Source organism: Chlorocebus sabaeus, chromosome 19 (assembly GCF_047675955.1).
Source record: "Chlorocebus sabaeus isolate Y175 chromosome 19, mChlSab1.0.hap1, whole genome shotgun sequence".
NCBI classification, from domain to species: Eukaryota; Metazoa; Chordata; class Mammalia; order Primates; family Cercopithecidae; genus Chlorocebus; species Chlorocebus sabaeus.
In genome coordinates this window covers 21,808,524-21,832,694 of record NC_132922.1, presented here as the reverse complement: position 1 = coordinate 21,832,694, position 24,171 = coordinate 21,808,524, and the positions used below count along the sequence as shown (strand labels likewise).

Genomic DNA, 24,171 nt, shown 5'->3' with positions numbered 1-24,171 from the left:
ACTTATCACAGAGAAGTGGATATTAGTTGGGCAGTTGACATACAAGTTCTGTGACTTGGTTAGCTCAGTTCAGAGTATGTTTGAGGGCTGGCTTCAAGAAAGCATGTGTTTCTTTTTCTTTCTTTCTTTCTTTCTTTTTTTTTTTTTTTTTTTTTTTTTTTGAGATGGAGTCTCGCTCTGTCACCGAGGCTGGAGTGCAGTGGCGCAATCTCAGCTCACTGCAAGCTCTGCCTCCCGAGTTCAAGCCATTCTCCTACCTCAGCCTCCCGAGTAGCTGGGACTACAGGCACCCGCCACCACGCCCGGCTAATTTGTGTTTTTAGTAGAGACCGGGTTTCACCATGTTAGCCAGAATGGTGTCGATCTCCTGACCTCGTGATCTGCCCGCCTCAATAGGACTTAAACCTGAAAATGATGTCCTTGAGATTCTCGTCTTTGTCTATTTTTATCCTGTTATCACAGAAGACCCATCTGGAATTTGCATTCCATTGCTCTCTCCTACTCAAGGCAGAGGCTCCTATGCAAGATCCTGGGACTCCTGTGGCATAGAGGCCAAAGGCCTGGACCCAAAAGTCAGGAGGACTTCTGCCACGAACCCCAAAAGCTTGCCCTGTATAAATGGTTGCTCTTGTGCCCATGGCCATGTCCCCCCAGCATTTTCGTGCCTGCTGGGTTCCAGGTACCAGGCCAAGACCTGGTGACCAGAGGATGCCTGTGATCATTGTTGTTTGGAGGCTTTTGATTGTGAGCGACCCAGACTTCTGCTTTGGGGGTATCTTTCCCCAGTCATCACAAAAAGCTCAATTGTTTATTGCTTTGAAGACACATTTTCTCTTTAACAAGCGCTTTCCTTAAGTCTGAGGTAGAGTAGCATAAGTGGGTTTCTTAAAAAACAGAAATGCAGCTGAGAAAGGAATTGGACCATTCTAGGAGGGAAAGAACAAGGGCTTAATGAGTTAGGTTAAGAAGCACATTCCCAGTTCACCATCTCTCCCTCTCTTACCTCCTTAGCATCTTGGTCTGTGGTTACCCATCTTGGCTGCACCTAAGAGTTGGCCTGAGGAGCTTTCAAACCTACAAAGGCTAGATCTACCTCCAGCCTAGTTCCCATCAGTCAGTCTCCAGGAAGGTGTCTGCCCCTCTATTTTTTTATTTTATTTTATTTTATTTATTTATTTATTTATTTTTGAGGCAAAGTCTTGTTCTTGTCCCCCAGGCTGGAGTGCAATGGCGCAATCTTGGCTCACTGCAACCTCCGCCTCCCGGGTTCAAGCGATTCTCCTGCCTCAGCCTCCCGAGTAGTTGGGATTACAGGCACCTGCCACCACACCCAGCTAATTTTTGTATTTTTAGTAGAGACAGGGTTTCACCATGTTGGCCAGGCTGGTCTCGAACTCCTGACCTCAGGTGATTTGCCCGCCTCGGCCTCCCAAAGTGCTGGGATTACAAGCGTGAGCCACTGTGCCTGGCCCCCTCTATTTTTTAATAAGCTCCCCCAGGCATTCTAATATACCACTGGGCTGACAGCCACTGACCACCCTCTGTCAGACTCATGCCACAGCATCATTTCTTGGCCTAAACTGGGACGTCCAGGCATGTATATGAAGTGTAGCATGGTCATGTCAACTTCCAGAAGTCTTCAGGAGATAGATTCAATGTCATCCCCATTGTGCAGGTGAAATAAAACAGAAAATTCATCACATGCTCACAGTCACAGAGCTCTGTAGGTGAGCTAGAATTTCAGTCCAAGCAGTCTGAGGTACCCCCTTTTCTTCCTGCTCTTCCACTATGGCAGTGCTAAAAACAGTCTGGGTTGGCCAGCCTGGCTTTGGTAGGGTGTCATCAAACTGATTGCACCCAGATAAGAATAGCATGACTGAGGGGGGTCATGTAACTGCCCTTCTCTAGAGAAAAGGATTTGATTCTGTAGCTGTTATAAAATGATTTTGGTTTAAGGTGAAGAGATAGTGAAACTTTTCTTAAACTCTGCTAATACAAAATCACATAAAAGGAGTCAATACCATAGGGTACACAGGGGACCATTTTGAAACAACTTAGATCCTTAAGAAGAATAAAAGATGAAAGTTATAGTGTTTGTGAGCTTGCATTGGCTACAATGGCAATGAATATAACCCCTTTGGATGAAATAGTCTCTGACTAAATAGACCTGAGTTTTTAAGCAGGTAACCCTGTACAAAAGTAAGGACATGTTCCACCCTGCCACCTCCCAGGGAGGGCCAGATGTGATGCGATGAGTGTGATAGGCAGCAAGGGGAGAAAAAAATGCCTCCTTATGTTGACTACATGAGCTGCATGACATTTGTAAAAGGAAATTTCAAGAGGAGGGAGACCAGGTGGGTTAGGATAAGAGCTATCTGGAATTTCCTTGTGTTACCAGGAAATATAATACTTACATAAGCTATTAATGGAATGTTTGGAGGTTCAGCATTCATGTTGATATATGTGCACGTATCTCCATTACACTTGATTTTAGAACCCTCTGGGACAACGTGAGTATTTCTCTGGCCTGGGATTATGGAGAGAGGCTTAGGTCAAATGTCAGCTCTCCACTTTGTGGCTGAGTATCCATGGGTAAGTTATGTAACCTTTGAGCCTCCAGCTGTAAAATGGGGATCAACACCACCTCCTTTGCGGAGTTGCTCTGCAGATTCAGTACCATTTGAAAGCACATGGTGCCTTGCCTGGAATATTAATAGGTACTTTCCTTACTTTCCCTCTTGGAGTCTCAGTACTGCTCAGACCAAGCAGCGGGGACTGTGCTTTAAGGCCCCTCTTTTAAACCTTCTGGCCACAGGGTGAGGAGTCCAAGGGGAAGCCCCCATCCAAACCATTCCTAGCATCCCTAAACTCCCCTAAGATGACTTTGTGTTGGCTTCCAGCCCTTACAGACCTCTCTTCTAGGACCATCTTCCTGGAGGCACAGTGCACTGGCAGCATGCCCCTCTTCCCAAGGATGTAGACACAGCTTGGCCTCCAAGCCTGGGGTGTTCACCTGCCTGTGTACAACCCCGTCAGAGTGCAGGGTGGACCAGGGGTCAGCTGTCTCCACATTGACATGCTCTGGCAAGGAGATCCAAGGAGTTAGAAAGCTCACCTGGAACCTATGTTTCAAGTTCTTATGAAGGTACATATGTCAAGATAGAAGAGTAAGATCTATTTTATTTACTAGTTTGTAAGCCCTTGTCCCCTGTCCCACAAATGTTAGAAGCAAGCCTGCTTCTAGCATGCAAAAATGCTTTCATCCGAATTAGTTTCCTCTTCATAAAAATAAGAAAATAGTGTAATCAAAATAATTTTCTGCCTTCTCAATAAGTTTACCACCTGATTCAGCAATTTTCTTACACCTTCCTTTGCCTCATTGTAAGTATTCCCAGAGCGTGCTGGTTAGATGACCTTTGGGTCTACACCAGTCCAACTGAATCAGGAGAGGAGCTCCAGAATGTGCATCGGACAGTCATGCCAGAGGCTGTGTGCGATTTTAGGTTAGATCAGTGGTTCTCTGCACTACCTGAATTTTAAAATAACTGCGAAACTTCTAAAAAAATATTGCTGCTGGGGTTTTATCCACATAGATCAAATCATCTCTAGGGGTAGGTCCTAGGCACGAGTTTTGTTTTTTGTTTGTTTTGTTTTAATCTCCCCAGTTGCCTCCTCAGTGAGCGAAGGTTGAGAAGCACAGTTGCGCCTGTGAGGAACTCAGCCTTCAGAAAGAGCCTGCGCGCCGCCTCTCATCCTCCAGGGAGGCTGTAGGGTGTCCAGACTTTGCAGGCACTGTTGTTCCTCGTTAAGCCTGATGCTGCCACCTAATTAACACTTGTTTATATTAATTAGTTGCCATATGCATTGAAGGGGGGTGGTCCTTTTTGAAGTTCCTACTTGCTGACTATATAAGATTTGGCCTGAAGTGGGACTTCTGGAAACTCAACCAAGATAACGGCTTCCAGGTTCTTCCAAAAGCTTATCTTCCAGGCATGGACAGGTAATGAAACAACCCCAGTGCAGTTTTTTCCATAACATCTTTCACCCCACAGTATCGATGGGAACAGGACAGTATCGATGGAACAGGAGGGTGTGCACAGGCTTTCCTGGGTTTTTGGTGCTCCTTGTCAGGTGTTAAAACAAAGAGGATCATTGTGTTTCTTGGAACTGGTCTAAACGTCTATGTTTAAGATTAAGATCTAGGGAAATGCATTTCCGTTTGACACCCACTAGTTTCTGATTGTGAAAAGGGTACCAACCTGTGCAATGGCGCCGCGACCCGGCCGCGACTCCAGCCTCTTCAGTCGGGTACCTTTAATTAGGAGAAATTAAGTGGGGCTGCTACATATTTTGAGAATAAGTAACACTATTTAAACTTAGGCAGCTTTAACCACTAACTTAACCGCTGAATTCTCGCTGCTACATGTCTCCTAAATAGATCAGCATAATCTTAACTAGGACTTAAAATGCATCATCTTCGTTCCGGAACTCAGAACCTGCAGCCGACGGGAGCCTTTGGAGGCTTAATGACCTTAATTATGGCGAGAAATATCTTCTCCCGGTGGGGAGGGGCGCGGCCGGTGGCGAGGAGGGCACTTTCCCGGGTCGGAGAAGGCCAGTTGGCAGCCCGCCCCGAAAGTCCCGGCCCGCTGGATTGGGGGTTCGGGGGTGGGGGGAAACATAGAGAAGCAGGGCTGGTGGAGGGGAGGAGGGACCCTGCGGGGCGGTGCGGGCGGGATGGGAGTAGGGAGGAGGAGGGCTCCTGGCGTGGGGAGGAGCTGCGGGAGGGGGGATGTTGGCCGCAGGGCCTCGGAGTTCTGAGCTGTGTTTGTGGCTTCAGCGCTTTGATCTCCTGCCAGGGAAACCTGGAAGGTCAGGCCGGGCTGCAGCCAAGCCCTGGAGCGAGGAGCCGGCGGGTGGAGCTGGCAGCACTGCGCCACCCACCCTCACCTCCCGACCCCCTAGGCAGTGAAGCCCGCCTGGCCGCCCTGGCCTCTCGCCCCCGCTCCTACCCCTGCCCCTCTTTACCTTCTGTGTGTTGGTCTCCTGTAGACCGTAGATTAAGGGGCTCCAAGTCTTGAAAGTAAGCTAGCCAAATACCCTGCAAGTTTGGCTTAGTAAAATCATGTATGTTGTATATACTTTAAAAGAAACCAGATTTTTTTTTAAGCGGTGTGCGTCCCTTTCCTCCACCCTTCTCATCCCCACCCTAGTAGAAATTACCCAAGAGCCGCAGGTGATTTCCCTCTGGTGGTTTGTGAGTGTTAGGGTCTAGTTTGCCTCCCCCCTTCTACCACCACCACCCCCCTTCCTGGCACGAGGATTTTCTCACCGGTTACCCATGTGCTCTGGTGTGTGACCTCATTTCCTATGGAATGAAAAGTTTCTGTCGGAAAACAGGGCCCTTGGTGAGGCAGGCCTTGGGAGCCCCCTTGCCCAGCGAGAATGTCCTGTGTCATGCAGTGACTCATGCTTCAGAGAACAGCAGCTGACCAGAATGTTCAAGAGCCTGGTGCCTGGGTGGTCACTACTAAGTGAAGAACTCAAGGAGGAGGAAAGGAAAAAGTGAGGAGTGAGGATTTAAAATCCACTTAGTGGCCTCCAGAGGGAGGGGCATAACAGAACTCAAAGAGCCTGGGCTCTCTGGACTGGGGTAGGACCCGCCAAGAGGGACCTCTGGGCGTCAGGCGTGGCCAGTCCCTAGGACCGACTGGGTGTTCTCCATCGTGTTAACCGCCCTTTTCCCCTCCCTGACCACTGGAGCAGGCCTGGTGGCGGCAACAGAAACAGGGCTGGTTGCTGCTGCCCTGCATTTCAGCAGTGCCATGTTCCAGGCTCTGGCTTTAGATGGCTGTATCTCTCAAGCCTTCAGACCTATGCTTAGGTCTCTTGTTACCCCAAATTAGGGCACCATGGAGTTGGGGATTTTGAAGCTGTGGTAAAATTTGCCACCAGTTCACTCAGAGAACCAAGGCAACAGAGCTTCACACCAGGTGGGGAAAGCAGCCAAACCTGCACTTTCCTGGGGTTGGGCCCCTATGTGGTGTGGCCATATTTCTCCACAGGTACAGGATGAACTCCATCAGTCTTTTAGGCTGGAGGAAAGTCAAGGCCCCCTAGTGATAATGGGAGAATGCTGTAAAAATTCACATGCAGCCTGTTCTTGTGGACATGGCCAAGGGTAGTCATCTGGCCAGCTTTCTTTTGGTAAAGGTACTAAGGGAGGCTCCCATTCCTGCAGAATGGAAGAAACAAACACTGCAAGTGGCTGGGCTTGTTTTCAGAGAGCTTTGATATCCAGAGATGAGCACACGCAGGGGCTGGGGCCTGATACAGATCCGCAACAAGGCCAAGCCACTTTTAGTGCCTGGGGTCAAGGTTGGCCAGAGGAGACACGATGCCTGCATTCAAACTGACAACCAGTAAAAAGGCTGTCAGGAAATGCAACAGCAAAAGATGGCACCAGTAATAATAAACCGAATCCTGAGAATCTAAAGTACGAAGAATATTATGTTCCAAGAAGATTTGTTAGAGAACAGACCCTTCCCAAAAGTTAGAGGGAGGAGACAGGTGGCCTAGAGTGAGCTGCAATCAGTGCTTTCAGTAGCAGGGCCCTTGGTGTTTGATGCTAACCCCTAGGGCAAAAACTGATCTTTTAGGTTAATCAACAAACATTTCTTGGCCATTTACCCTGTGCCAGGCCTTTTGCCAGGTTCTGGGAATTCAGCAGGAAAGAAGTCTGACACACTGGCTGCCCTTTAGTGAAGGAGGCATTTTAAGTAAACAATGACAGTGTGACGCCATAAATGCCACAGTGGCAGAGCACAGCATAAGGCCACTGGGCACCGCAGCCTGAGCGAATAATACCTGAGCAGAAAGAGAGAAGCAGTAAAGATGAACCCTGTGTGTGAAGCTGGTAATGTGCTCCTCATGGTTGGTTTCCTGTTACCCCAAATGAGGCCACCATTGAGTTTGGGATTTTGAAGAGAACTAAAAGAAGCTCAGTCTAGGCCGGATGTAGTGGCTCAGGCCTGTAATCCCAGCACCTTGGGAGGCCAAGGAGGGTGGATCACCTGAGGCCAGGAGTTCGAGACCAGCCTGGCCAACATGGCGAAACCCCGTCTCTACTAAAAATAGAAAAAATTAGCCAGGCACAATGGTGCACACCTGTAATCCCAACTACTCGGGAGGCTGAGGCAGGAGAATCGCTTGAACCCAGGAGATGGAGGCTGCAGTGAGCTAAGATCGTGCCACTGCACTCCAGCATGGGTGACAGAGTGAGACTCCATCTCAAAAAAAAAAAAAAAAAAAAAAAAAGCTCAATCTAGTTCAACTTAGGAGTTTGAGTGTTGTGTTCAGAAATAATAAGCAGGAGGAGGTCACATCTTGCTCTAAGAGCAGCACAGTCATTGGAGAAGGGTGGTGCAGGTCAGATCCATGATTGAGAATGGTCCCTTTGCTACTGCATGGAGACCGTGTTGGGGAGGGGGCAGGGGCATGCAAGGTGGGCTGGGCTCAGGAGCCCCCAGAGGAGAATGTTGTTGAGACTCATGTCAGAAATCTGGTGTCCTGGCCAGGGTGGCAGCAGTGGGGATGAAAAAACGATGGAGAATCAGCAGAATTTGGTAAGCCATTGGGCATAGGTGAAAAGGCAAAGGGCTGCAGTTTTGACTTGGCCCCATGGGTGAAGGAATGGGAGAGATGGGGTACCTCCTTGAGGAGGGAGCCCAGGTTGTAGGGAAGTAAGGATTGTCTGAAGAGCAGGCCCATGTCAAGACCCAAGGAGCAGAGTCCTAAAGCCTGCTCCATGGAGTTGCTGCAAACAGGCTTTGTGTCCAAAAAAGTTTGGGATGCTGGGTAAAATAGGAGCCTCTCGCATATTAATGATGTATATGTCAGGGATAGCTCTGGAATATGCAGCATTTCTCAAAGGACACTGACCAGGAAAATCATTCCCTTAGATGCACTTTGGCAAAGGCTACTATAGAGATATGAGGCAAGTGAAGCCATGTTCTTAATTTCTTACCCATTTGCCCTTGGAACTAAATGTACATGCTCTTCCTTAGGACTCTCCTGGCCTCTTCAGAGAGGGATCTACCAGCACCATGGGCAGGATGTGTGCTTGGTGAGGACAGGAGTCTGTGACCATGCTTGCTGCCTGCTGCTATATGAGTCCCCAGGGTCTAGAACACATAGTAACCAGTTAATAACTACCGTAGAACAACTAAATTAATATATGGTTAATGCAAATAGAATTTGACTGTGTTAATTTGAGTATGAACCATGCCCAGGGCCATCTGCTTTGTTAGGCTTTTTTTTTTTTTTTTTTTTAAGACACACGGAGTCTTGCTATATTGGCCAGGCTGGTCTCAAACTCCTGGCCTCAAGTGATCCTCCCACCTCAGCCTCCCAAAGTGCTGGGATTACAGGTGTGAGCCACCATGCCCAGCCATGTTAGGCTTTATGGGGCATACCAGTGTGGTCAGTAAGGTCTACCTCCTGGCTCCTGGGAGTTTCTGTTAATCTCCAAGGGTATGCCTGGCACCCAAGCAAGGCCTTTATGTATAGGACATCGATACCCTTGGACTCAGCAGGACCACTCATGGCTATTTTAAGGACCGTTGCCTCTAGAATATGAGTACAAGGATATGAATACAACACTGTTTATAACAGAGAAAATATAGAAATCTGCTATATGCCTCTCAGGGAGATGGTCATTAAAGGAGCTCTGAATAACCATACAATGGAATGATATGTGTAGCTGGTAAGAAAAATGAACACTTTCCCACGTCAATGCATATAAATATTGTTGAGTAAATTGTTGAGTTAAGGGGGAATAGAGTACAGAACAGTGTATGTCCAATATGTCCAATGTATTTATTTTTAACAAAATTTTTAACAGCCGGGGTCTGTGTTGCCCAGGCTGGCCTCAAGCTCCTGGGCTCAAGCGATCCTCCCTCCTCAGCCTCCCAAATAGCTGGGATTATAGGTACTCATCCAGCATATTTTTAACTACATTTTGGTGTGTGTGTGTCTGTAACACATATGCATTTTATTCTTGCCAATATATGGATTTAAAAAACATTGGAGCCGGGAGCGGTGGCTCAAGCCTGTAATCCCAGCACTTTCGGAGGCCAAGACGGGCGGATCACGAGGTCAGGAGATCGAGACCATCCTGGCTAACACGGTGAAACCCCGTCTCTACTAAAAAATACAAAAAACTAGCTGGGCGAGGTGGCGGGCGCCTGTAGTCCCAGCTACTCGGGAGGCTGGGGCAGGAGAATGGCGTGAACCCGGGAGGCGGAGCTTGCAGTGAGTGGAGATCCTGCCACTGCACTCCAGCATGGGCGACAGAGCGAGACTCCGTCTCAAAAAAAAAAAAAAAAAATTGGAGGATATAAATCACACCATTATGTTAAAATGCTGGGATATAGGGGGTAACAGATGAGTTATTTTTTGCTTTCAATAGCTGAGTTATTTTAAATTGTTCACCTCATACACATATTACCCTTATAAATAGCAAAAACTCTAAAGATGATTGTATTTTCAGGGAAAATGTATTACAGAAGTAGTAAACAACAGAAGAGAAACCCTAAGATATTAGAGCTCAGAGAGAGGTGTCTTACCTGTCCTTTGACTGAGGAGAAGCACCATTGGTTTTATGGAAAATGTTGCACAGGAACTTGACCTTGAAGGATTAGTAATATTCATATTAATATGATCAGCTCATTATAGTTCACTCTAAAGTGTCTGTCTGCATGTGAAATATCATCTAGAGAGTTACCCTCAAACTGACTTCTTTCTCCCTTCCACCCAGATCATCAACAGGCCACCTAACCCAGAAATTAAATCTGTTGACAAATTTGCCTGTATTGTCTGTGCCAGTCTAGCTATCTTGTCATTTATGCAGGTAAATAAGAGTTGGGTGGGTATATAAGGAGGGACATTAAAATTTGATATGGATTTTATTGAGATTATTCATAATCTTTATATTCTTTGGCACAGGGCCTATGTCCTCTGAAAACTAGAAATGGAAACCAATATTTATTCAATGTAGTATTAATTATAATTTTAAAAACTGGAACAACCCAAATATCAGAAATACATGTGTAGCATATAAGAAAAAAAATCACAGCCATTTAAAATATTTACAAAGAATTTTTAATAACTTAGAAGCTTATGATAAAAAAGCCAGAAGGCAAAATTGTATTCAGTAGAGGCAAAAAAGTCTGTTTGGGGCTCCCATATGTCTGCAACTTCCTGTAAGAGGTTGAAGACATATCTTCATATTAGCACTAACAGTCCAGCGTCCTTGGTTATCTTATGGTCAGGAATGTGAGACAAATGAGATTTTTAGTCATCTTTTGGGTTATTTTCTATTAAAACTGGATTCTGTCAAAGTTTTCCTGCAGTAAAGGGTAGGCACTAGGGATACCACATCCAAGAGCTTGACAGAGGAACAGGTAAACAGGTGAAAGTGGAATCCGTGTCCCAAAGACTCCAGGGAATAGGTATGGGGGTAGGTCCAAGCCCCATACCAAGTCTGGGTATAACTACACACACTGGGGAAAATGTCAGATCCATTCCTGAGTGGAATTCCTGGTAAGTGGCGGGCTCTAGGCTTCACGTTTTCCCACCCACAAAGTGGTGATGGGACAATTCTCATCATAATTGGTACATTTGCACTGGGACATTCTAGACTCAATCTTACTAATAAAAGCACTTCCTTATGAGAAAAGCACATCACATTCAGAGTCAGGGAGCACTTTCTTTTTACCAGTAATAACCTGAGTATGGTACCAGGCAGGCTTGCTTTCATTTATAATAAACATTTATTGAATAACCATAGGAGTGGTAAGTGCCAACCACAGTAGAACCCTGTCTTCTAGAGGCTGGAATTTTGTACTTTGCAAATGTATTTTAAGGGTGCAAGTGTTTGCTCTGTTGCTACTTGTCTCAGTGACTACAGACATTGTCTAGTCTTGGGTCCAGCAGCCCTGGGAAGGTAAATAAAGGACCATGGCAACTTTATATTCAGCACTCTGCTTTGGGTTTCCAGTCACCTGCTGGCTGGTGCCAACCTGCCCTGGCCTGAGCAAGGATGGAAGTAGCAAAGGTGATGAAGAATGTGAAGATACCCTTGTGGGTGAGGAAGAGAGAAGGGCACACAGAGGGCAGCAAGACAAGGCCTTTGGCTGCTTCTGGGAGGCCTTGCCAAAACTTCCCACCTGTGTTCTGCAGTCACACCCTTCTCTGAATCTTGCACTCCAGGCTGTGCACAGTTTAGGGATAACGGCCCTCTCCAGCTACAGCCCAGTTTGCCAGTGACTTTCATCCAACCATATCCACCAGGCTGCATCCCATCCTTTCTTTGAAAGGGCCCCAGCTTCAGAGTTTTGCACGTTAAGTATGTGACTTAAAGATCCTAAAGATAGGATTTCTGGTGGTCACAAGACTGTGAACTCCTAACTAGGGTCTAGGTTTGTTTTGAAATAATATTCTGGTCTACACTTGAGTAAGTAAAATGGTGAATGATCTATGAGAGTGATTGGTTCAAGGAATATGCCTCATCAATTTTTAAACTGAAAATATGGGCAAGGGGCAGAGAATGACCAAGTAATGTTCTGTTTTTGTTTTTTTTTTTTAAGACAGGGTCTCGCCCTGTCACCCAGGCTGGAGTGCAGTGACACAATCATGGCTCACTACACCTTCAGCCTCCTGGGCTCAAGCAGTCCACCTCAGCCTCCTGAGTAGGTGGGACTACAGGTGAACGCCACCATGCCTGGATAGTTTTTTTTTGTGGAGACGGTCTTGCTGTATTACCCAGGCTAGTCTTGAACTCCTGGCTTCAAGCAATCCTCCTGCCTCAGCCTCCAAAAGTGCTGAGATTACAGGCATGAGCCACTGCACCTGGCCTGTATTTTTTAAAATTTCCTTTCCGAACAATATAATAAAGGTGTCTTCTTCTAAATATGGGTTATTCGTAGCCTATTTTAAATCGTAAGCTGGCTTCTGACAAGCAAATTCCCAACAGAGTCTTAGCTTGGCTTCTCTCCTGTCCAGTCCTGGTATGTACAGTAAGTGCAAACTTATTTTAATAGTAGTTTACATTAAATGTAATTTTAAAAGTAGATCACCTGTGTGAAAGAAGCATTTTCTCAAACAAGAGATGTATCCTTAGATCCCGTACATTAGCTTGGTTGTATTGGAAGTCAAGCTGTAAATGGAATTTAAGCACCATATATATATATAGAGAGAGAAACAGGTTCAAAACCCTGGGCTCAAGTGATACTCCCGCCTCAGCCTCCCGAGTAGCTGGGATTACAGGCCCATGCAACTGCAACCAGCTGCCTTATTATTGACCTGCCCTCTTCACTGTAAAAACCAGGAAACATATCACCATGTCCAAGATTTTGTGAAAAACCTATTTTATGTCTCTCAAATGGATCATGCTTCATTCAGAACCTCTGAGTCCTTGAGACCTCCACGTTCTGGGCGGAGCAGGGAAGCCTGAACTTTAAGAAGGCCATGCGGCTAAATGGCTTCCCTGAGGCATGTCTCTCCTGGGAAGGCATTCCCTACCCCAGATCCTGCAGCCTTTCATCCCGAGGCCATTAGACTCTCCAGGTGCACCCGCTTCAAAGTGCAGGTACCGCACAGCGCTCCTGATCTGGACTTATCTGAATTGCACATTCCCCGAGGGTGCTGTTTGATGTGCTTGATTGTGGAATGAAAGCCAAATAAAGGAATGAGAGGGCCTGTTTATTTCCTCATTTTTAGTGCTTTTCCTCAGGGCCCTTCTATGTCTGGAGAAGGAATTTATGAAAAAGCCTGGGATACCACCTAAGCGGAAAACACCAGCATCTACTTACAATTATATTAACTCTGGCATCCATGAGATCCATGAGCTGTTGGCCTCAGGCAAAGTAGTCTGTGTCCCTAAAGAACTCTGTGGATAGTCAGCATGGTTGTCCATGGCTCATGCCTGTAATCTCAGCACTTTGGGAGGCCGGAATGGGAGGATCACTTGAGCCCAGGAGCTCAAGACCAACCTGGGCAACATAGTGAGACCTTGTCTCTACAAAAAAAAAAAAAAAAAAAAAAAAATTAGCCTGGCATGGTAGCATGCACCTGCAATCCCAGCTACTCAGGAGGCTGAGGCAGGAGGATCATTCCAGCCCAGGAGTTTCAGGCAGCAGTGAGCTGTGATCGCACCACTCCAGCCCAGGTGACAGAGTGAAAGCCCATCTCTGATAGATAGAAAGATAGATAGCTCTATGGTGGAGGAAAGTGACACCACCCTGGCCTCACACTTTCTCAGCTGTGTCATCAGCTGTGTCATCAGCATCCTCTCTTCCTGGAGGAGGGTGACAGGGCCAGTGCAGTTCTGAGTTGCTCTGATAGCCCACTGCTTCTCAGTTGAGTGGCCAAGGCTGGGAATTTAGAAAGGACCCTAGTCGTAATAACATAGGTGGCTTCCCCGCACCCACCCCCCCCCCTTTTTTTTTTTTTTTTACCTGAGACTGGAGTCTTGCTCTGGAGTCGCCCAGGCTGGAGTGCAGTGGCCAGATCTCAGCTCACTGCAAGCTCCGCCTCCTGGGTTTACGCCATTCTCCTGCCTCAGCCTCCTGAGTAGCTGGGACTACAGGCGCCCACCACCTTGCCCGGCTAGTTTTTTATATTTTTTTTTAGTAGAGACGGGGTTTCACCGTGTTAGCCAGGATGGTCTCGATCTCCTGACCTCGTGATCCGCCCGTCTTGGCCTCCGAAAGTGCTGGGATTACAGGCTTGAGCCACCGCGCCCGGCCCCCCCCCTTTTTTTTGAGACAGAGTCTCACTCACTCTCGCCCAGGCTGGAGTGCCGTGGCGTGATCTCTGCAACCTCTGCCTCCCAGGCTCAAGTGATTCTCCTGCCTCATACTCCCGGAGTACAAGCACATGCCACCACATCCAGCTGATTTTTTGCATTTTTGGTAGAGACAGGCTTTCACCATGTTGGCCAGGCTGGTCTGGAACTCCTGACCTCAGGTGATCCACCAGCCTCAGCCTCCCAGAGTGCCGGAATTACAGGCATAAGCCACCGTGCCCAGCCATCCCCCACCGCCTTTTTATTTTTAACAGATGGGGAAACTGAGGCTGAGATTGAAAGTGATTGAGTGACTTGTCCACTGTTAGCAGCATGCCAGTGGCAGAGGCAGGAATAGCTCCCAGCATTCATTCCTGACTCCTAGCCTAGCAATCTGGTGATAAAACAGGGTGTGGTGAACAATGCATTGAGACTTTCAATGCATTGAATCTCCATTCAAAAAGAAAGGGTCCCCTGCAAGACAAGGACAGATTGTCCAGGGTGCCAGAACTTCTTGAACTGCCAAGGAACTTGCAGTATACTGAAGATTTTACTGAAGTTGTTTTTGGTACTGTTTGGTGCTAAATACAAGGAATTGGTTTGTTGTAAAAGCTATAGGGTGAGACTGCCCTCTAGTGGCCCAGTGGAGCCATTGGTCTAGCTGTGTTCTGGGCAATGTTGCTTTCTCACGCCCCGTCAATGTAGAGTGATTATTCCTATGGAAAGGAATTTCAATTTTATTCTTTCTCAAGCACTGTGGCCAATATTAACTCTATTGATCTCTAAGCACTAGCCATCATTTGCCCATCTTATAGAAGGCTGGTTTTGCCTTCTATACATACACACATTAGAAGTGTCTTACTTCTCTAACAAGATTCAGGCTCCTAAAAGCCAGGGTATGCATGCATGCATGTATGTATGTATGTATGTATGTATTTTGTGAAGACAGGGTCTTGCGCTGTCACTCAGGCTAGAATGAAGTGGTCCAATCACAACTCAATCTCTACCTCTTGGGCTCAATCAAACCTCCTGCCTCAGCCTCCTGAGTAGCTGAGACTACAAGCATGCCCTGCCACACCGAGCTAATTTTTCTGTTATTTTTTAGATATGGGGTCTTGCTATGTTGCCTAGACTGGTCTCGAACTCCAGGCAGGCTATATCTTAAGTCTTGTTTTTCCACAGCTTCTACCTTGCTGTCACCTTAGCTGGACATGGAATTAGAAGGTTCTTTGGGATGGAAAGGAGTCCTTCCCCCACCTCCCCCAAAAAGAATCCCATCACTTCTCATTTGTTCCTAAAACATTCTAATCTCATCTCTCTGATCGGTAGTTCCCCAAATGGTTGAATCATCTGAATCCCCCAGAAAGCATACACAACTCAGTTTCCTGGGCCTGACTCCAGCCCTGCTCAATCAGTCTCTGTGGTTTGAGCCAGGAAATCTGCTTTACAAACTTCCCAAGTGGCTTTTGATGTGTAGCCAGGTCTGGCAGCCAACTGCTTCAAAACCCCATTTACAATTATGTTTCACAGCTCCCACCACCGACAGTGTCTCCAGAGGTCTTCAGCTTCTGTCACTTATTAAAATTAACCATTTTGAGACTCATTCAGAAATACTCAATATATTCTTCTAACTGGGTGACATGGGAAGGAAAAAGGAACCACATGAGATGGACCAAAGGCATTTGCTTTGGTTGCCAGTGACTCTGAAACAGGAAATACTGAAATCAGTACCTCTGTACTGACCGGGCAGGTTGTTAATGTGTAGGTCGTTTTCAGTATTTGGGCTGGATAGGAAGACAAAAGTTTGTTAAGTAATCAATTATGTATTTTCCCCTATTATAAGTCATCTGACCTCACAATTACTATACAAGGTAGGTGAAATTGTCCTCTTTAAAAAAAAAAGTTTTTTAATTGACATAATAATTGTACATATTCGCGGGGTACATAGTGATAATACATACAAGGTATAGTGATCAGATCAGGGTAATTAGCATATCCATTATCTCAAACATTTATCACTTCTTTGTATTGGGAATATCCTCCTCCTAGCTATTTGAAACTATGTATTATTGTTAACTCTAGTTATCGGTCCCCTTCTTTATAGATGGGAAAATTGAGGGTTAGGAAAGTGAGGTAACGTCCCTGATGTCACATAAGTTGGTAACTGTCAGATTCTGCATTTGATTACAGGCCTGAATGCCAAGGCCAGCTTTGGAAAGGTAAGAGGACCAGAGGGCCAACCTGCTCTTTTTTACTCTGGCAGGCCAAGCGAGCGGTACAGCGGGGAGCTACTGCAGTCATCTTTGATGTGTCTGAAAACCCAGAAGCTATTGACCAGGTAAACTCCTCAGGCCATGCCAACACTGCAGCCTCCCTGAGAAAGGCACTTCCTTTAGTGAGCTTGGCTTGTCCCGGTTATGTCACCCTCATCTCAGGGCGTTTGCTCTTGTCTTCTGAAGTTAGATGTCCATGTTTAGGCATAATCCCCAAGGGAGGTGTACTGGGCGAGGTTAAGAGCCAGGGAATTGGGGCACAGGAGGCATTTTCTCTTTTTTGCCCCCGAGACAGTCTTGCTCTGTCGCCAGGCTGGAGTGCACTGGCACAATCTCAGCTCACTGCAATCTCCACCTCCCGGGTTAAAACGATTCTCCTGCCTCAGCGTCCCAAGTATCTGGGATTATAGGCATGCGCCACCACGCCTGGCTAATTTTTGTATTTTTAGTAGAGATGGGGTTTCACCATGTTGGCCAGGCTGGAACTCTTGACCTTGTGATCCATCTGCCTCGGCCTCCCAAAGTGCTGGGATTACAGGCGTGAGCCACTGCGCCGGGCTCATGGGGCATTTTCTAAGACCTTTCTGGCCCTTCTGCTTGCCCAGTCCATCCCAAAACAAGCGTTATTCTCAACCTTGCTCTTTTGGGAACTCCAAGGCTGTAATGTTGGAAGAGCTGGAGGATTCCAGACAGGTATTCAATGTTCCTTCCCTCCAGCCTTTCTTTCTACTGCTTCTTAAAGTAAGCACACCTTTTAACCAGAGCCCTCTCTTCTTCCTTAGCTGAACCAGGGCTCGGAAGACCCACTCAAGAGGCCGGTGGTGTATGTGAAGGGTGCAGATGCCATTAAGCTGATGAACATCGTCAACAAGCAGAAAGTGGCTCGAGCAAGGATCCAGCACCGCCCTCCTCGAGTGAGCCTCCACACTGTTTGGCACAGGCTCGGGGCCTTCTCTGCTACTACCTGTCCCTTTATTTCCCTTGGCCTTTCATTCCTATCTCTCTAAAATGCTGGCAACCCCAGGTTCCTACAGGCTTAGATCACCTACTGGACTCAAGGCCAGGGAGAAATGTTACTCGTGTTCCTTTATAGCGAATTTGAAAAATCCTACCAGAAATAGATACCTTTGTGCTAAGATGTCTCTGGCCTCTTCCACCTGGCATTCCCTCTTGGCAATCTCTCATCGTTTCTTTTCCATCCCATCTCCCTCTGAAAGGCAAACTGAGGAGGATTGAAGGGATGGGGCACCCAGCACCTGCCTTCTTCAATCTGACTTAGACACTAAAAAAAAGGCTTGTATTTCCTTCTTCCTGTAAAATAGATTACCTTATTGAAACTCCCCAAGTTAATTTAAGTCTGGAAAAGTTAGCTTTCAACTGGGATTGAGTTCGATGGCTAATGAATAGCATCTACATCTCTTAAGTATGTGGAAGAGACACTACTGGCCACTAACTCTTAACCGGCCTCTTCTGCTCGAACCTCAAGCTGAAGAATTCCAGGAACCTTGGGCTGGTGCCCTATATTGGTGTTATTTCCTCCTCACAAATATTGGGACATTCACAATGTAGGATGATGCTTTCCCATGCACAGCATAGCCGGATACATGCAGCTTCCACTTTGCAAAGCTCTATTCCCATTGGCCAAATGGAGGTCCCAGATAAGGTGGCTGCGAGGTTTTAGGAGGCAGTGAGGAAAAGGTAAGAACTAAAAGTAGAGGGAGTTTGCTGAACTGACTTGCTGGCTTCTTTTTAAAGGAAAAAAAAGCACTTTGGTAAATATGACTCATTGTAGTGGAAGCTGATATTTGTGGAAGCAGCATACAATTTTCTGAGTTGTTGTAAACCATTAATTATATGGTTAGTAATCACTGTTCCCTCAAAACATGACACTTACTCTTTTGTCCTATAAATGTGATTATTTGTGTTTATTTGGAAGGGCCTTTCTTACCAGTTACAGCCAACTTTGCAGTATTCCACGGGGAGCCAGGCTTTACCGACAGAGTCCCCTTGGCTCTTGGGGGGCCTGGCTGAGATCGCCACAGGCATCCCCCTGGGCCACACCGAAGGCACTACATGGGCCTAGGGAGCACACCATGTACATGTGAGCAGAACCCCAGGAGTTTCCTGCAAATTGAGGGGAAACTCATCCCAGTCACCCCATCTTTATCCTGACCAAGCCAAGATAGCCCATGTGCCGATTACCAGGCTGCAGAGAGGCTGTGACTCACTGTGTCTGTGTTCCGTTCCAGCAACCCACTGAATACTTTGACATGGGGATTTTCCTGGCTTTCTTCGTCGTGGTCTCCTTGGTCTGCCTCATCCTTCTTGTCAAAATCAAGCTGAAGCAGCGACGCAGTCAGGTAGGGCCTCTATGTGTAACCCATGAGCAGTAACCCCTGTTGCCCTGACACTGGGGAAAACCAGGACTCTTACCACCTTATTTTTTGATGGTGCAACATGGAGCCTCACAGCTGTGGACTCTGAGCTCTGCAGCCTGTTCCCAGTGGCCTAGAAACAGCAAAGATGGAAAAAAAGTAAGAGCAAACTAGGCCAGGCACCATGGCTCACGCCTGCAATCCCAGCACTTTGGGAGGCTGAGGCAGGCAGATCACTTGAGCTCACGAGTTCAAGACCAGCCTGGTCAACATGGCAAAACCCTGTCTCTAGCAAAAATATAAAAATTATCTGGGCATGGTGGCACGTACCTGTAGTCCTAGCTACTTGGGAGACTGAGGTGGGAGGATCACTTGAGCCTGGGGGACAGAGGTTGCAATGAGCCATGATCGTACCACTGCATTCCAGCCTTAGTAACAAAGTAAGACCCTGTCCCAAAAAAAAAAAAAGAGAGAGAGAGAACGCAAAACTTACAGCCCAGTGCCTTCTCTGTTCTAAAAGGGCTAGTCCTACAAAGGCTGAGCATTAGGAATATCCCCAGCAGGTGTTTCGAAGGAAGTGTTTATTTTATTTTTTTTTTTATTTGAGACAAGATCTCACTCTGTCACCCAGGCTGGAGTGCAGTGGCATGATCTCGGCTCACTGCAATGTCCACCTCCCAGGGTCAAGTGAATCTCGTGCCTCAGCCTCCCGAGTAGCTGGAATTACAGGCACGCGACTAATTTTTGTATTTTTAGTAGAGATGGGATTTCACCATGTTGGCCAGGCTAGTCTCAAACTCCTAACCTCAGGTGATCCACCTGCCTTGGCCTCCCAAAATGCTAGGATTACAGGCATGAGCCACCGCGCCTGGCCCAAAGAAAGTGTTTAAATCAATGTTAATAAATATTATAAACACTCCACAGGTCTAGAATATGTGCTGTGGCAGTCTGAATTTTGAGTGCTTTCTCAGAAGTCTATTCTGGCGTGATTGAGAAGTGTTTGCCTGTCCCAGTGCATCAAGTAGCGCCCTAGAGCCTTGGTCCTCAGATAGGATCTGTGGTCCAGCAGCAACAGCAGCACCTGGAAGCCTGATAGAAATGCAGGGTCTCAGGCCCCACTTCAGACCACCTACACAGTATACCAGGCTCTCCGGGTGATGCTTGATGAACAGTAGCTGCTGTAGCACTGCAGCTACCACATCACTTTGTGCTTGTAGGAAGGAGAAACTCAGGGGTGGAGGGTGGTGAGAGGATAAGCAGAGATCTGGACCTGCAAATGTATGGCAGGGTCATGTCTCAGGGGAGAGATGGTGGATCCTGGAAGGCAATCTGTAGAGAAGAGAATCACCAAAGTTCTCATGAAGGTTAAGCGACCAACCCCAACAGGATGATGGCTTGTGTTTTTTGAGCACAGCCTATCTGCCAGGTGCTAAGCACTTACACATTGTCTGTCTACTATCACCACCTCTTTCAACAGAAAGAGGAGGGACCTTTGGCATAGAACAGGTTGATAACTCAGGGTCTGGCAGAGTTAGGAGGCAGCAAGTCCAGGTAATTGGAGGAGACCCCTGCCTTCAAATCAGAGAGACCGCTGCTAGTCTTGCCACTTGGGAAAAGCCTAGGTTGATGTCGTGGACGCCCCATGCGTCTGGAGAATATGTGCTATAGCAGTCTGAGTTTTGAGCGACTTCTCAGAAGTGTTCTGGCGTGGTAGAGAATTGTCTGCCTGACCCAGTGAATCGAGTGTCATGTCCCTGGGGTGACTGCCACTGTCATACGTACTGAACCCTCACACAGACCACATTCTGCCATGCAGAATTCCATGAACAGGCTGGCTGTGCAGGCTCTGGAGAAGATGGAAACCAGAAAGTTCAACTCCAAGAGCAAGGGGCGCCGGGAGGGGAGCTGTGGGGCCCTGGATACACTCAGCAGCAGCTCCACATCCGATTGTGCCATCTGTCTGGAGAAGTACATTGATGGAGAGGTAATGGCAGAAGCAGACCCATCCTGGGTGGGGAAAACATAGGCAGGTCAGCAGAGGTGCCCAAGACCTAGAAGGACAGGGCCCTGTGTTCCATCACACACATCAACTTTTAGAGTCGCTCTTCTGAAAATTCTGAGACTTAACTTGATACTTGACTGGGTGTTTTTACTTACAAAGAGACAGGATTGTATATCCCTCACTTTTCTTTCTTGTAGCTCTTTAAAAATTTTAGGCCTAGTATCATGCCTGTAGTCCTAGCTACTTGGGAGACTGAGGTGGAAGGATCAGCTGAGGCTAGGAATTCGAGGCTGCAGTGAGCTATTATTACACCACTGCATGCCAGCCTGGGCAACAGAGTGAGACCTTGTCTCTCTTAGAAAGAAAATTTCAGACCTTCAGAAAAGACTAGTACCATAGACGATATATGTTAAGGGCCTAGAATCATCCATGATGTACATTTTGCCACACTTGCTCACCCTCCCTCACTCTCCCTCTTTCTAGACAGATACATACATAAACATATTTGGGGGGTAGGGAGCAAACCACTTGAGAATTACAGACATTTGATGCCCCTTTGCTGAAAATATTTCACTGCTGCAGAGACTGTTGGATGGAAACGGAATTTTTGCAGAATAGAATAGTAGATTCTTACACAGACTCTGGATTCTAATCCTGGCCTGGGTGGATTCTAGTTTTGTGACCTTGGGCAAGTGATTTTGTTTTCTTGTGACATGGGCCCAACAGTGACCAGTATTCCAGGTGATAATGAGGGTTCCATGAGAAGATCCAGGGTAGACCCTTTGTCATTCTGTCAGGCACAGTGTTAGGTATGAACTGGAATATGGTGCTGGACAGGTCAGAAAATTGAAAGACAAAGTAAAATGAGCAAATCTGGAAGATGCTTAGGCTTAGGAATTCTGAAGGTGGTTCTATCCCAATAACTCCATCTGTCTAGATAGGTTGCTTTTCTTATAAACCATGTACCCCCATGGTGAGGTTCAGGGTCCAGTAAAGGAGGGGAGAGCAGAGCTTTGTCCCTTTGCTGCCCCATCTGTCAATCATGAGTCCCACTGTTGATGCAGAATATCTTGGGGTGTACCTGGTCCTCTCTCCATACCCCTAGGCCTCGCATCCTCACTAGCACAAGGCCTCAGCCTTCCCTGGGTGGAGGCATGAGTGTGCTTGCCCTCCTCCAACTACAGGAAAGATGCCTGTCTCTGTGCGTGCCCACTCCCTTAACACTGAAGACTGTGGTGGGGGCTGACTGCTGGCAGTTTCCTTCTCCCTACAACATATGGGTGGGCCCTGCTTCTAGGAAATTGAGCCCTAATTGGAGGTGGGGAGGAGAGCAGGAGGTGGGGAGGAGAGTGGGGAAGGGCACTGGCATGCTGTGCAGCGTTCCTTGGTCTGTGCTGGGCTCTGCAGGAGGACACACCTGCGAGGCTGAAGGCAGACCTGTGTCCCCTCTCTCCCTGCCCAGGAGCTGCGGGTCATCCCCTGTACTCACCGGTTTCACAGGAAGTGCGTGGACCCTTGGCTGCTGCAGCACCACACCTGCCCCCACTGTCGGCACAACATCATAGGTAACTGTCACCTGCCTTAGCCATTGCTGAAGAGTCAAGTTAGAGGACGCTGTCCCTACCAAGTGCCTAGCTAGAGTGTGACACACACCGCACGCTTGGGAGCGAGCAGAGCCACCGTGGCACTGCCCTCTGGACTTGGAGGCCTGGCAGCCCTGGGTTTTGGAGGTTGTCTGCACAACCCTTAGGAGAGCTTGGCATTAAGAATCACCCTGAGTTCAAGTTTGGGCTTCACATTAAGCAGCTTCCTGACCTCAGGCAAGACATCTGGCCTCTCCCAGGCCTGAGGCCCCTAATGTCTTTAGTGGCAATAACAGTAATGGTGGTTGCCCACACCCCGTACCATGGGGTGTTCCTAGGACCATGAGGGACGATTAGTGTGCAGTGGCCAGCTTGTGCTGTTGCTCCTGCATCACTGTGTCATTAAACAGGGATGGAGGGACACTGGCGCCTTTAAGTCCGATTCTTTTCTGCAGACTCCTGTGGTGCCCAGTCAGGCAGAGCAGTGGGGAGTTGGGAGTGGGACCTTTACAGGAGATGGGCCATTTCACACAGATAGGCAGGTCAACCTCTGCCGCTGCAGCTGAGTTTGGGGGCAGGGTTGTGAGAATGGGCACCTCGGCAGGTGACCAAGCCTGCTGCTTCAGCCTCTGCCCGTTTTAAAAATCCCTCTAGCCCCTGACACCAGTATGCTCAGCCCTGCCTACTCTGTTTCCTCCGCTTGTCCCCAGAACAAAAGGGAAACCCAAGCGCGGTGTGTGTGGAGACCAGCAACCTTTCACGTGGTCGGCAGCAGAGGGTGACCCTGCCGGTGCATTACCCCGGCCGCGTGCACAGGACCAACGCCATCCCAGCCTACCCTACGAGGACAAGCATGGACTCCCACGGCAACCCCGTCACCTTGCTGACCGTGGACCGGAACGGGGAGCAGAGTCTTTATTCCCCGCAGACCCCCGCCTACATCCGCAGCTACCCACCCCTCCACCTGGACCACAGCCTGGCCGCTCACCGCTGCGGCCTGGAGCACCGGGCCTACTCTCCAGCCCACCCCTTCCGCAGGCCCAAGTTGAGCGGCCGCAGCTTCTCCAAGGCAGCTTGCTTCTCCCAGTATGAGACCATGTACCAGCACTACTACTTCCAGGGCCTCAGCTATCCGGAGCAGGAGGGCCAGTCCCCGCCTAGCCTCACGCCCAGGGGCCCGGCCCGTGCCTTTACTCCCAGCGCCTTTCCTCCCAGCGGCAGTGGCAGCCTGCTCTTCCCCACAGTGGTGCACGTGGCCCCGCCCTCCCACTCCCACCTGGAGAGCGGCAGCACGTCCAGCTTCAGCTGCTATCACGGCCACCGCTCGGTGTGCAGTGGCTACCTGGCCGACTGCCCGGGCAGCGACAGCAGCAGCAGCAGCAGCTCCGGCCAGTGCCATTGTTCCTCCAGTGACTCTGTGGTAGACTGCACTGAGGTCAGCAACCAGGGCGTGTACGGGAGCTGCTCCACCTTCCGCAGCTCCCTCAGCAGCGACTATGACCCCTTCATCTACCGCAGCCGGAGCCCCTGTCGTGCCAGTGAGGCGGGGGGCTCGGGCAGCTCGGGCCGGGGGCCTGCCTTGTGCTTCGAGGGCTCCCCGCCCCCCGAGGAGCTCCCGGTGGTGCACAGTCATGGTGCTGGGCGGGGCGAGCCTTGGCCGGGCCCTGCCTCTCCCTCGGGGGATCAGGTGTCCACCTGCAGCCTGGAGATGAACTACAGCAGCAACTCCTCCCTGGAGCACAGGGGGCCCAATAGCTCTACCTCAGAAGTGGGGCTCGAGGCTTCTCCTGGGGCCGCCCCGGACCTCAGGAGGACCTGGAAGGGGGGCCACGAGGGGCCGTCGTGTGCCTGCTGCTGCGAGCCCCAACCCTCCCCACCCGGACCTAGTGCCGGAGCAGCTGGCAGCAGCACCTTGTTCCTGGGGCCCCACCTTTACGAGGGCTCCGGCCCGGCGGGTGGGGAGCCCCAGTCAGGAAGCTCCCAGGGCCTGTACGGCCTTCACCCCGACCATTTGCCCAGGACAGAGGGGGTGAAATACGAGGGCCTGCCCTGCTGCTTCTATGAAGAGAAGCAGGTGGCCCGCGGCGGCGGA

General features: G+C 48.6%; 1 protein-coding gene across 1 annotated transcript in view; it reads left to right on the top strand.

Annotated features, from left to right (window-relative positions):
* The window catches only part of ZNRF3 (zinc and ring finger 3), a 175,023-nt gene that overhangs the window by 143,711 nt on the left and 7,141 nt on the right, over positions 1-24,171 (top strand). Inside the window, 6 exon segments of the mRNA XM_007975274.3 lie at positions 16,110-16,184; positions 16,902-17,033; positions 18,369-18,479; positions 20,311-20,478; positions 21,959-22,061; positions 22,790-24,171. Coding sequence (XP_007973465.3) covers positions 16,110-16,184; positions 16,902-17,033; positions 18,369-18,479; positions 20,311-20,478; positions 21,959-22,061; positions 22,790-24,171 — 1,971 coding nt within the window.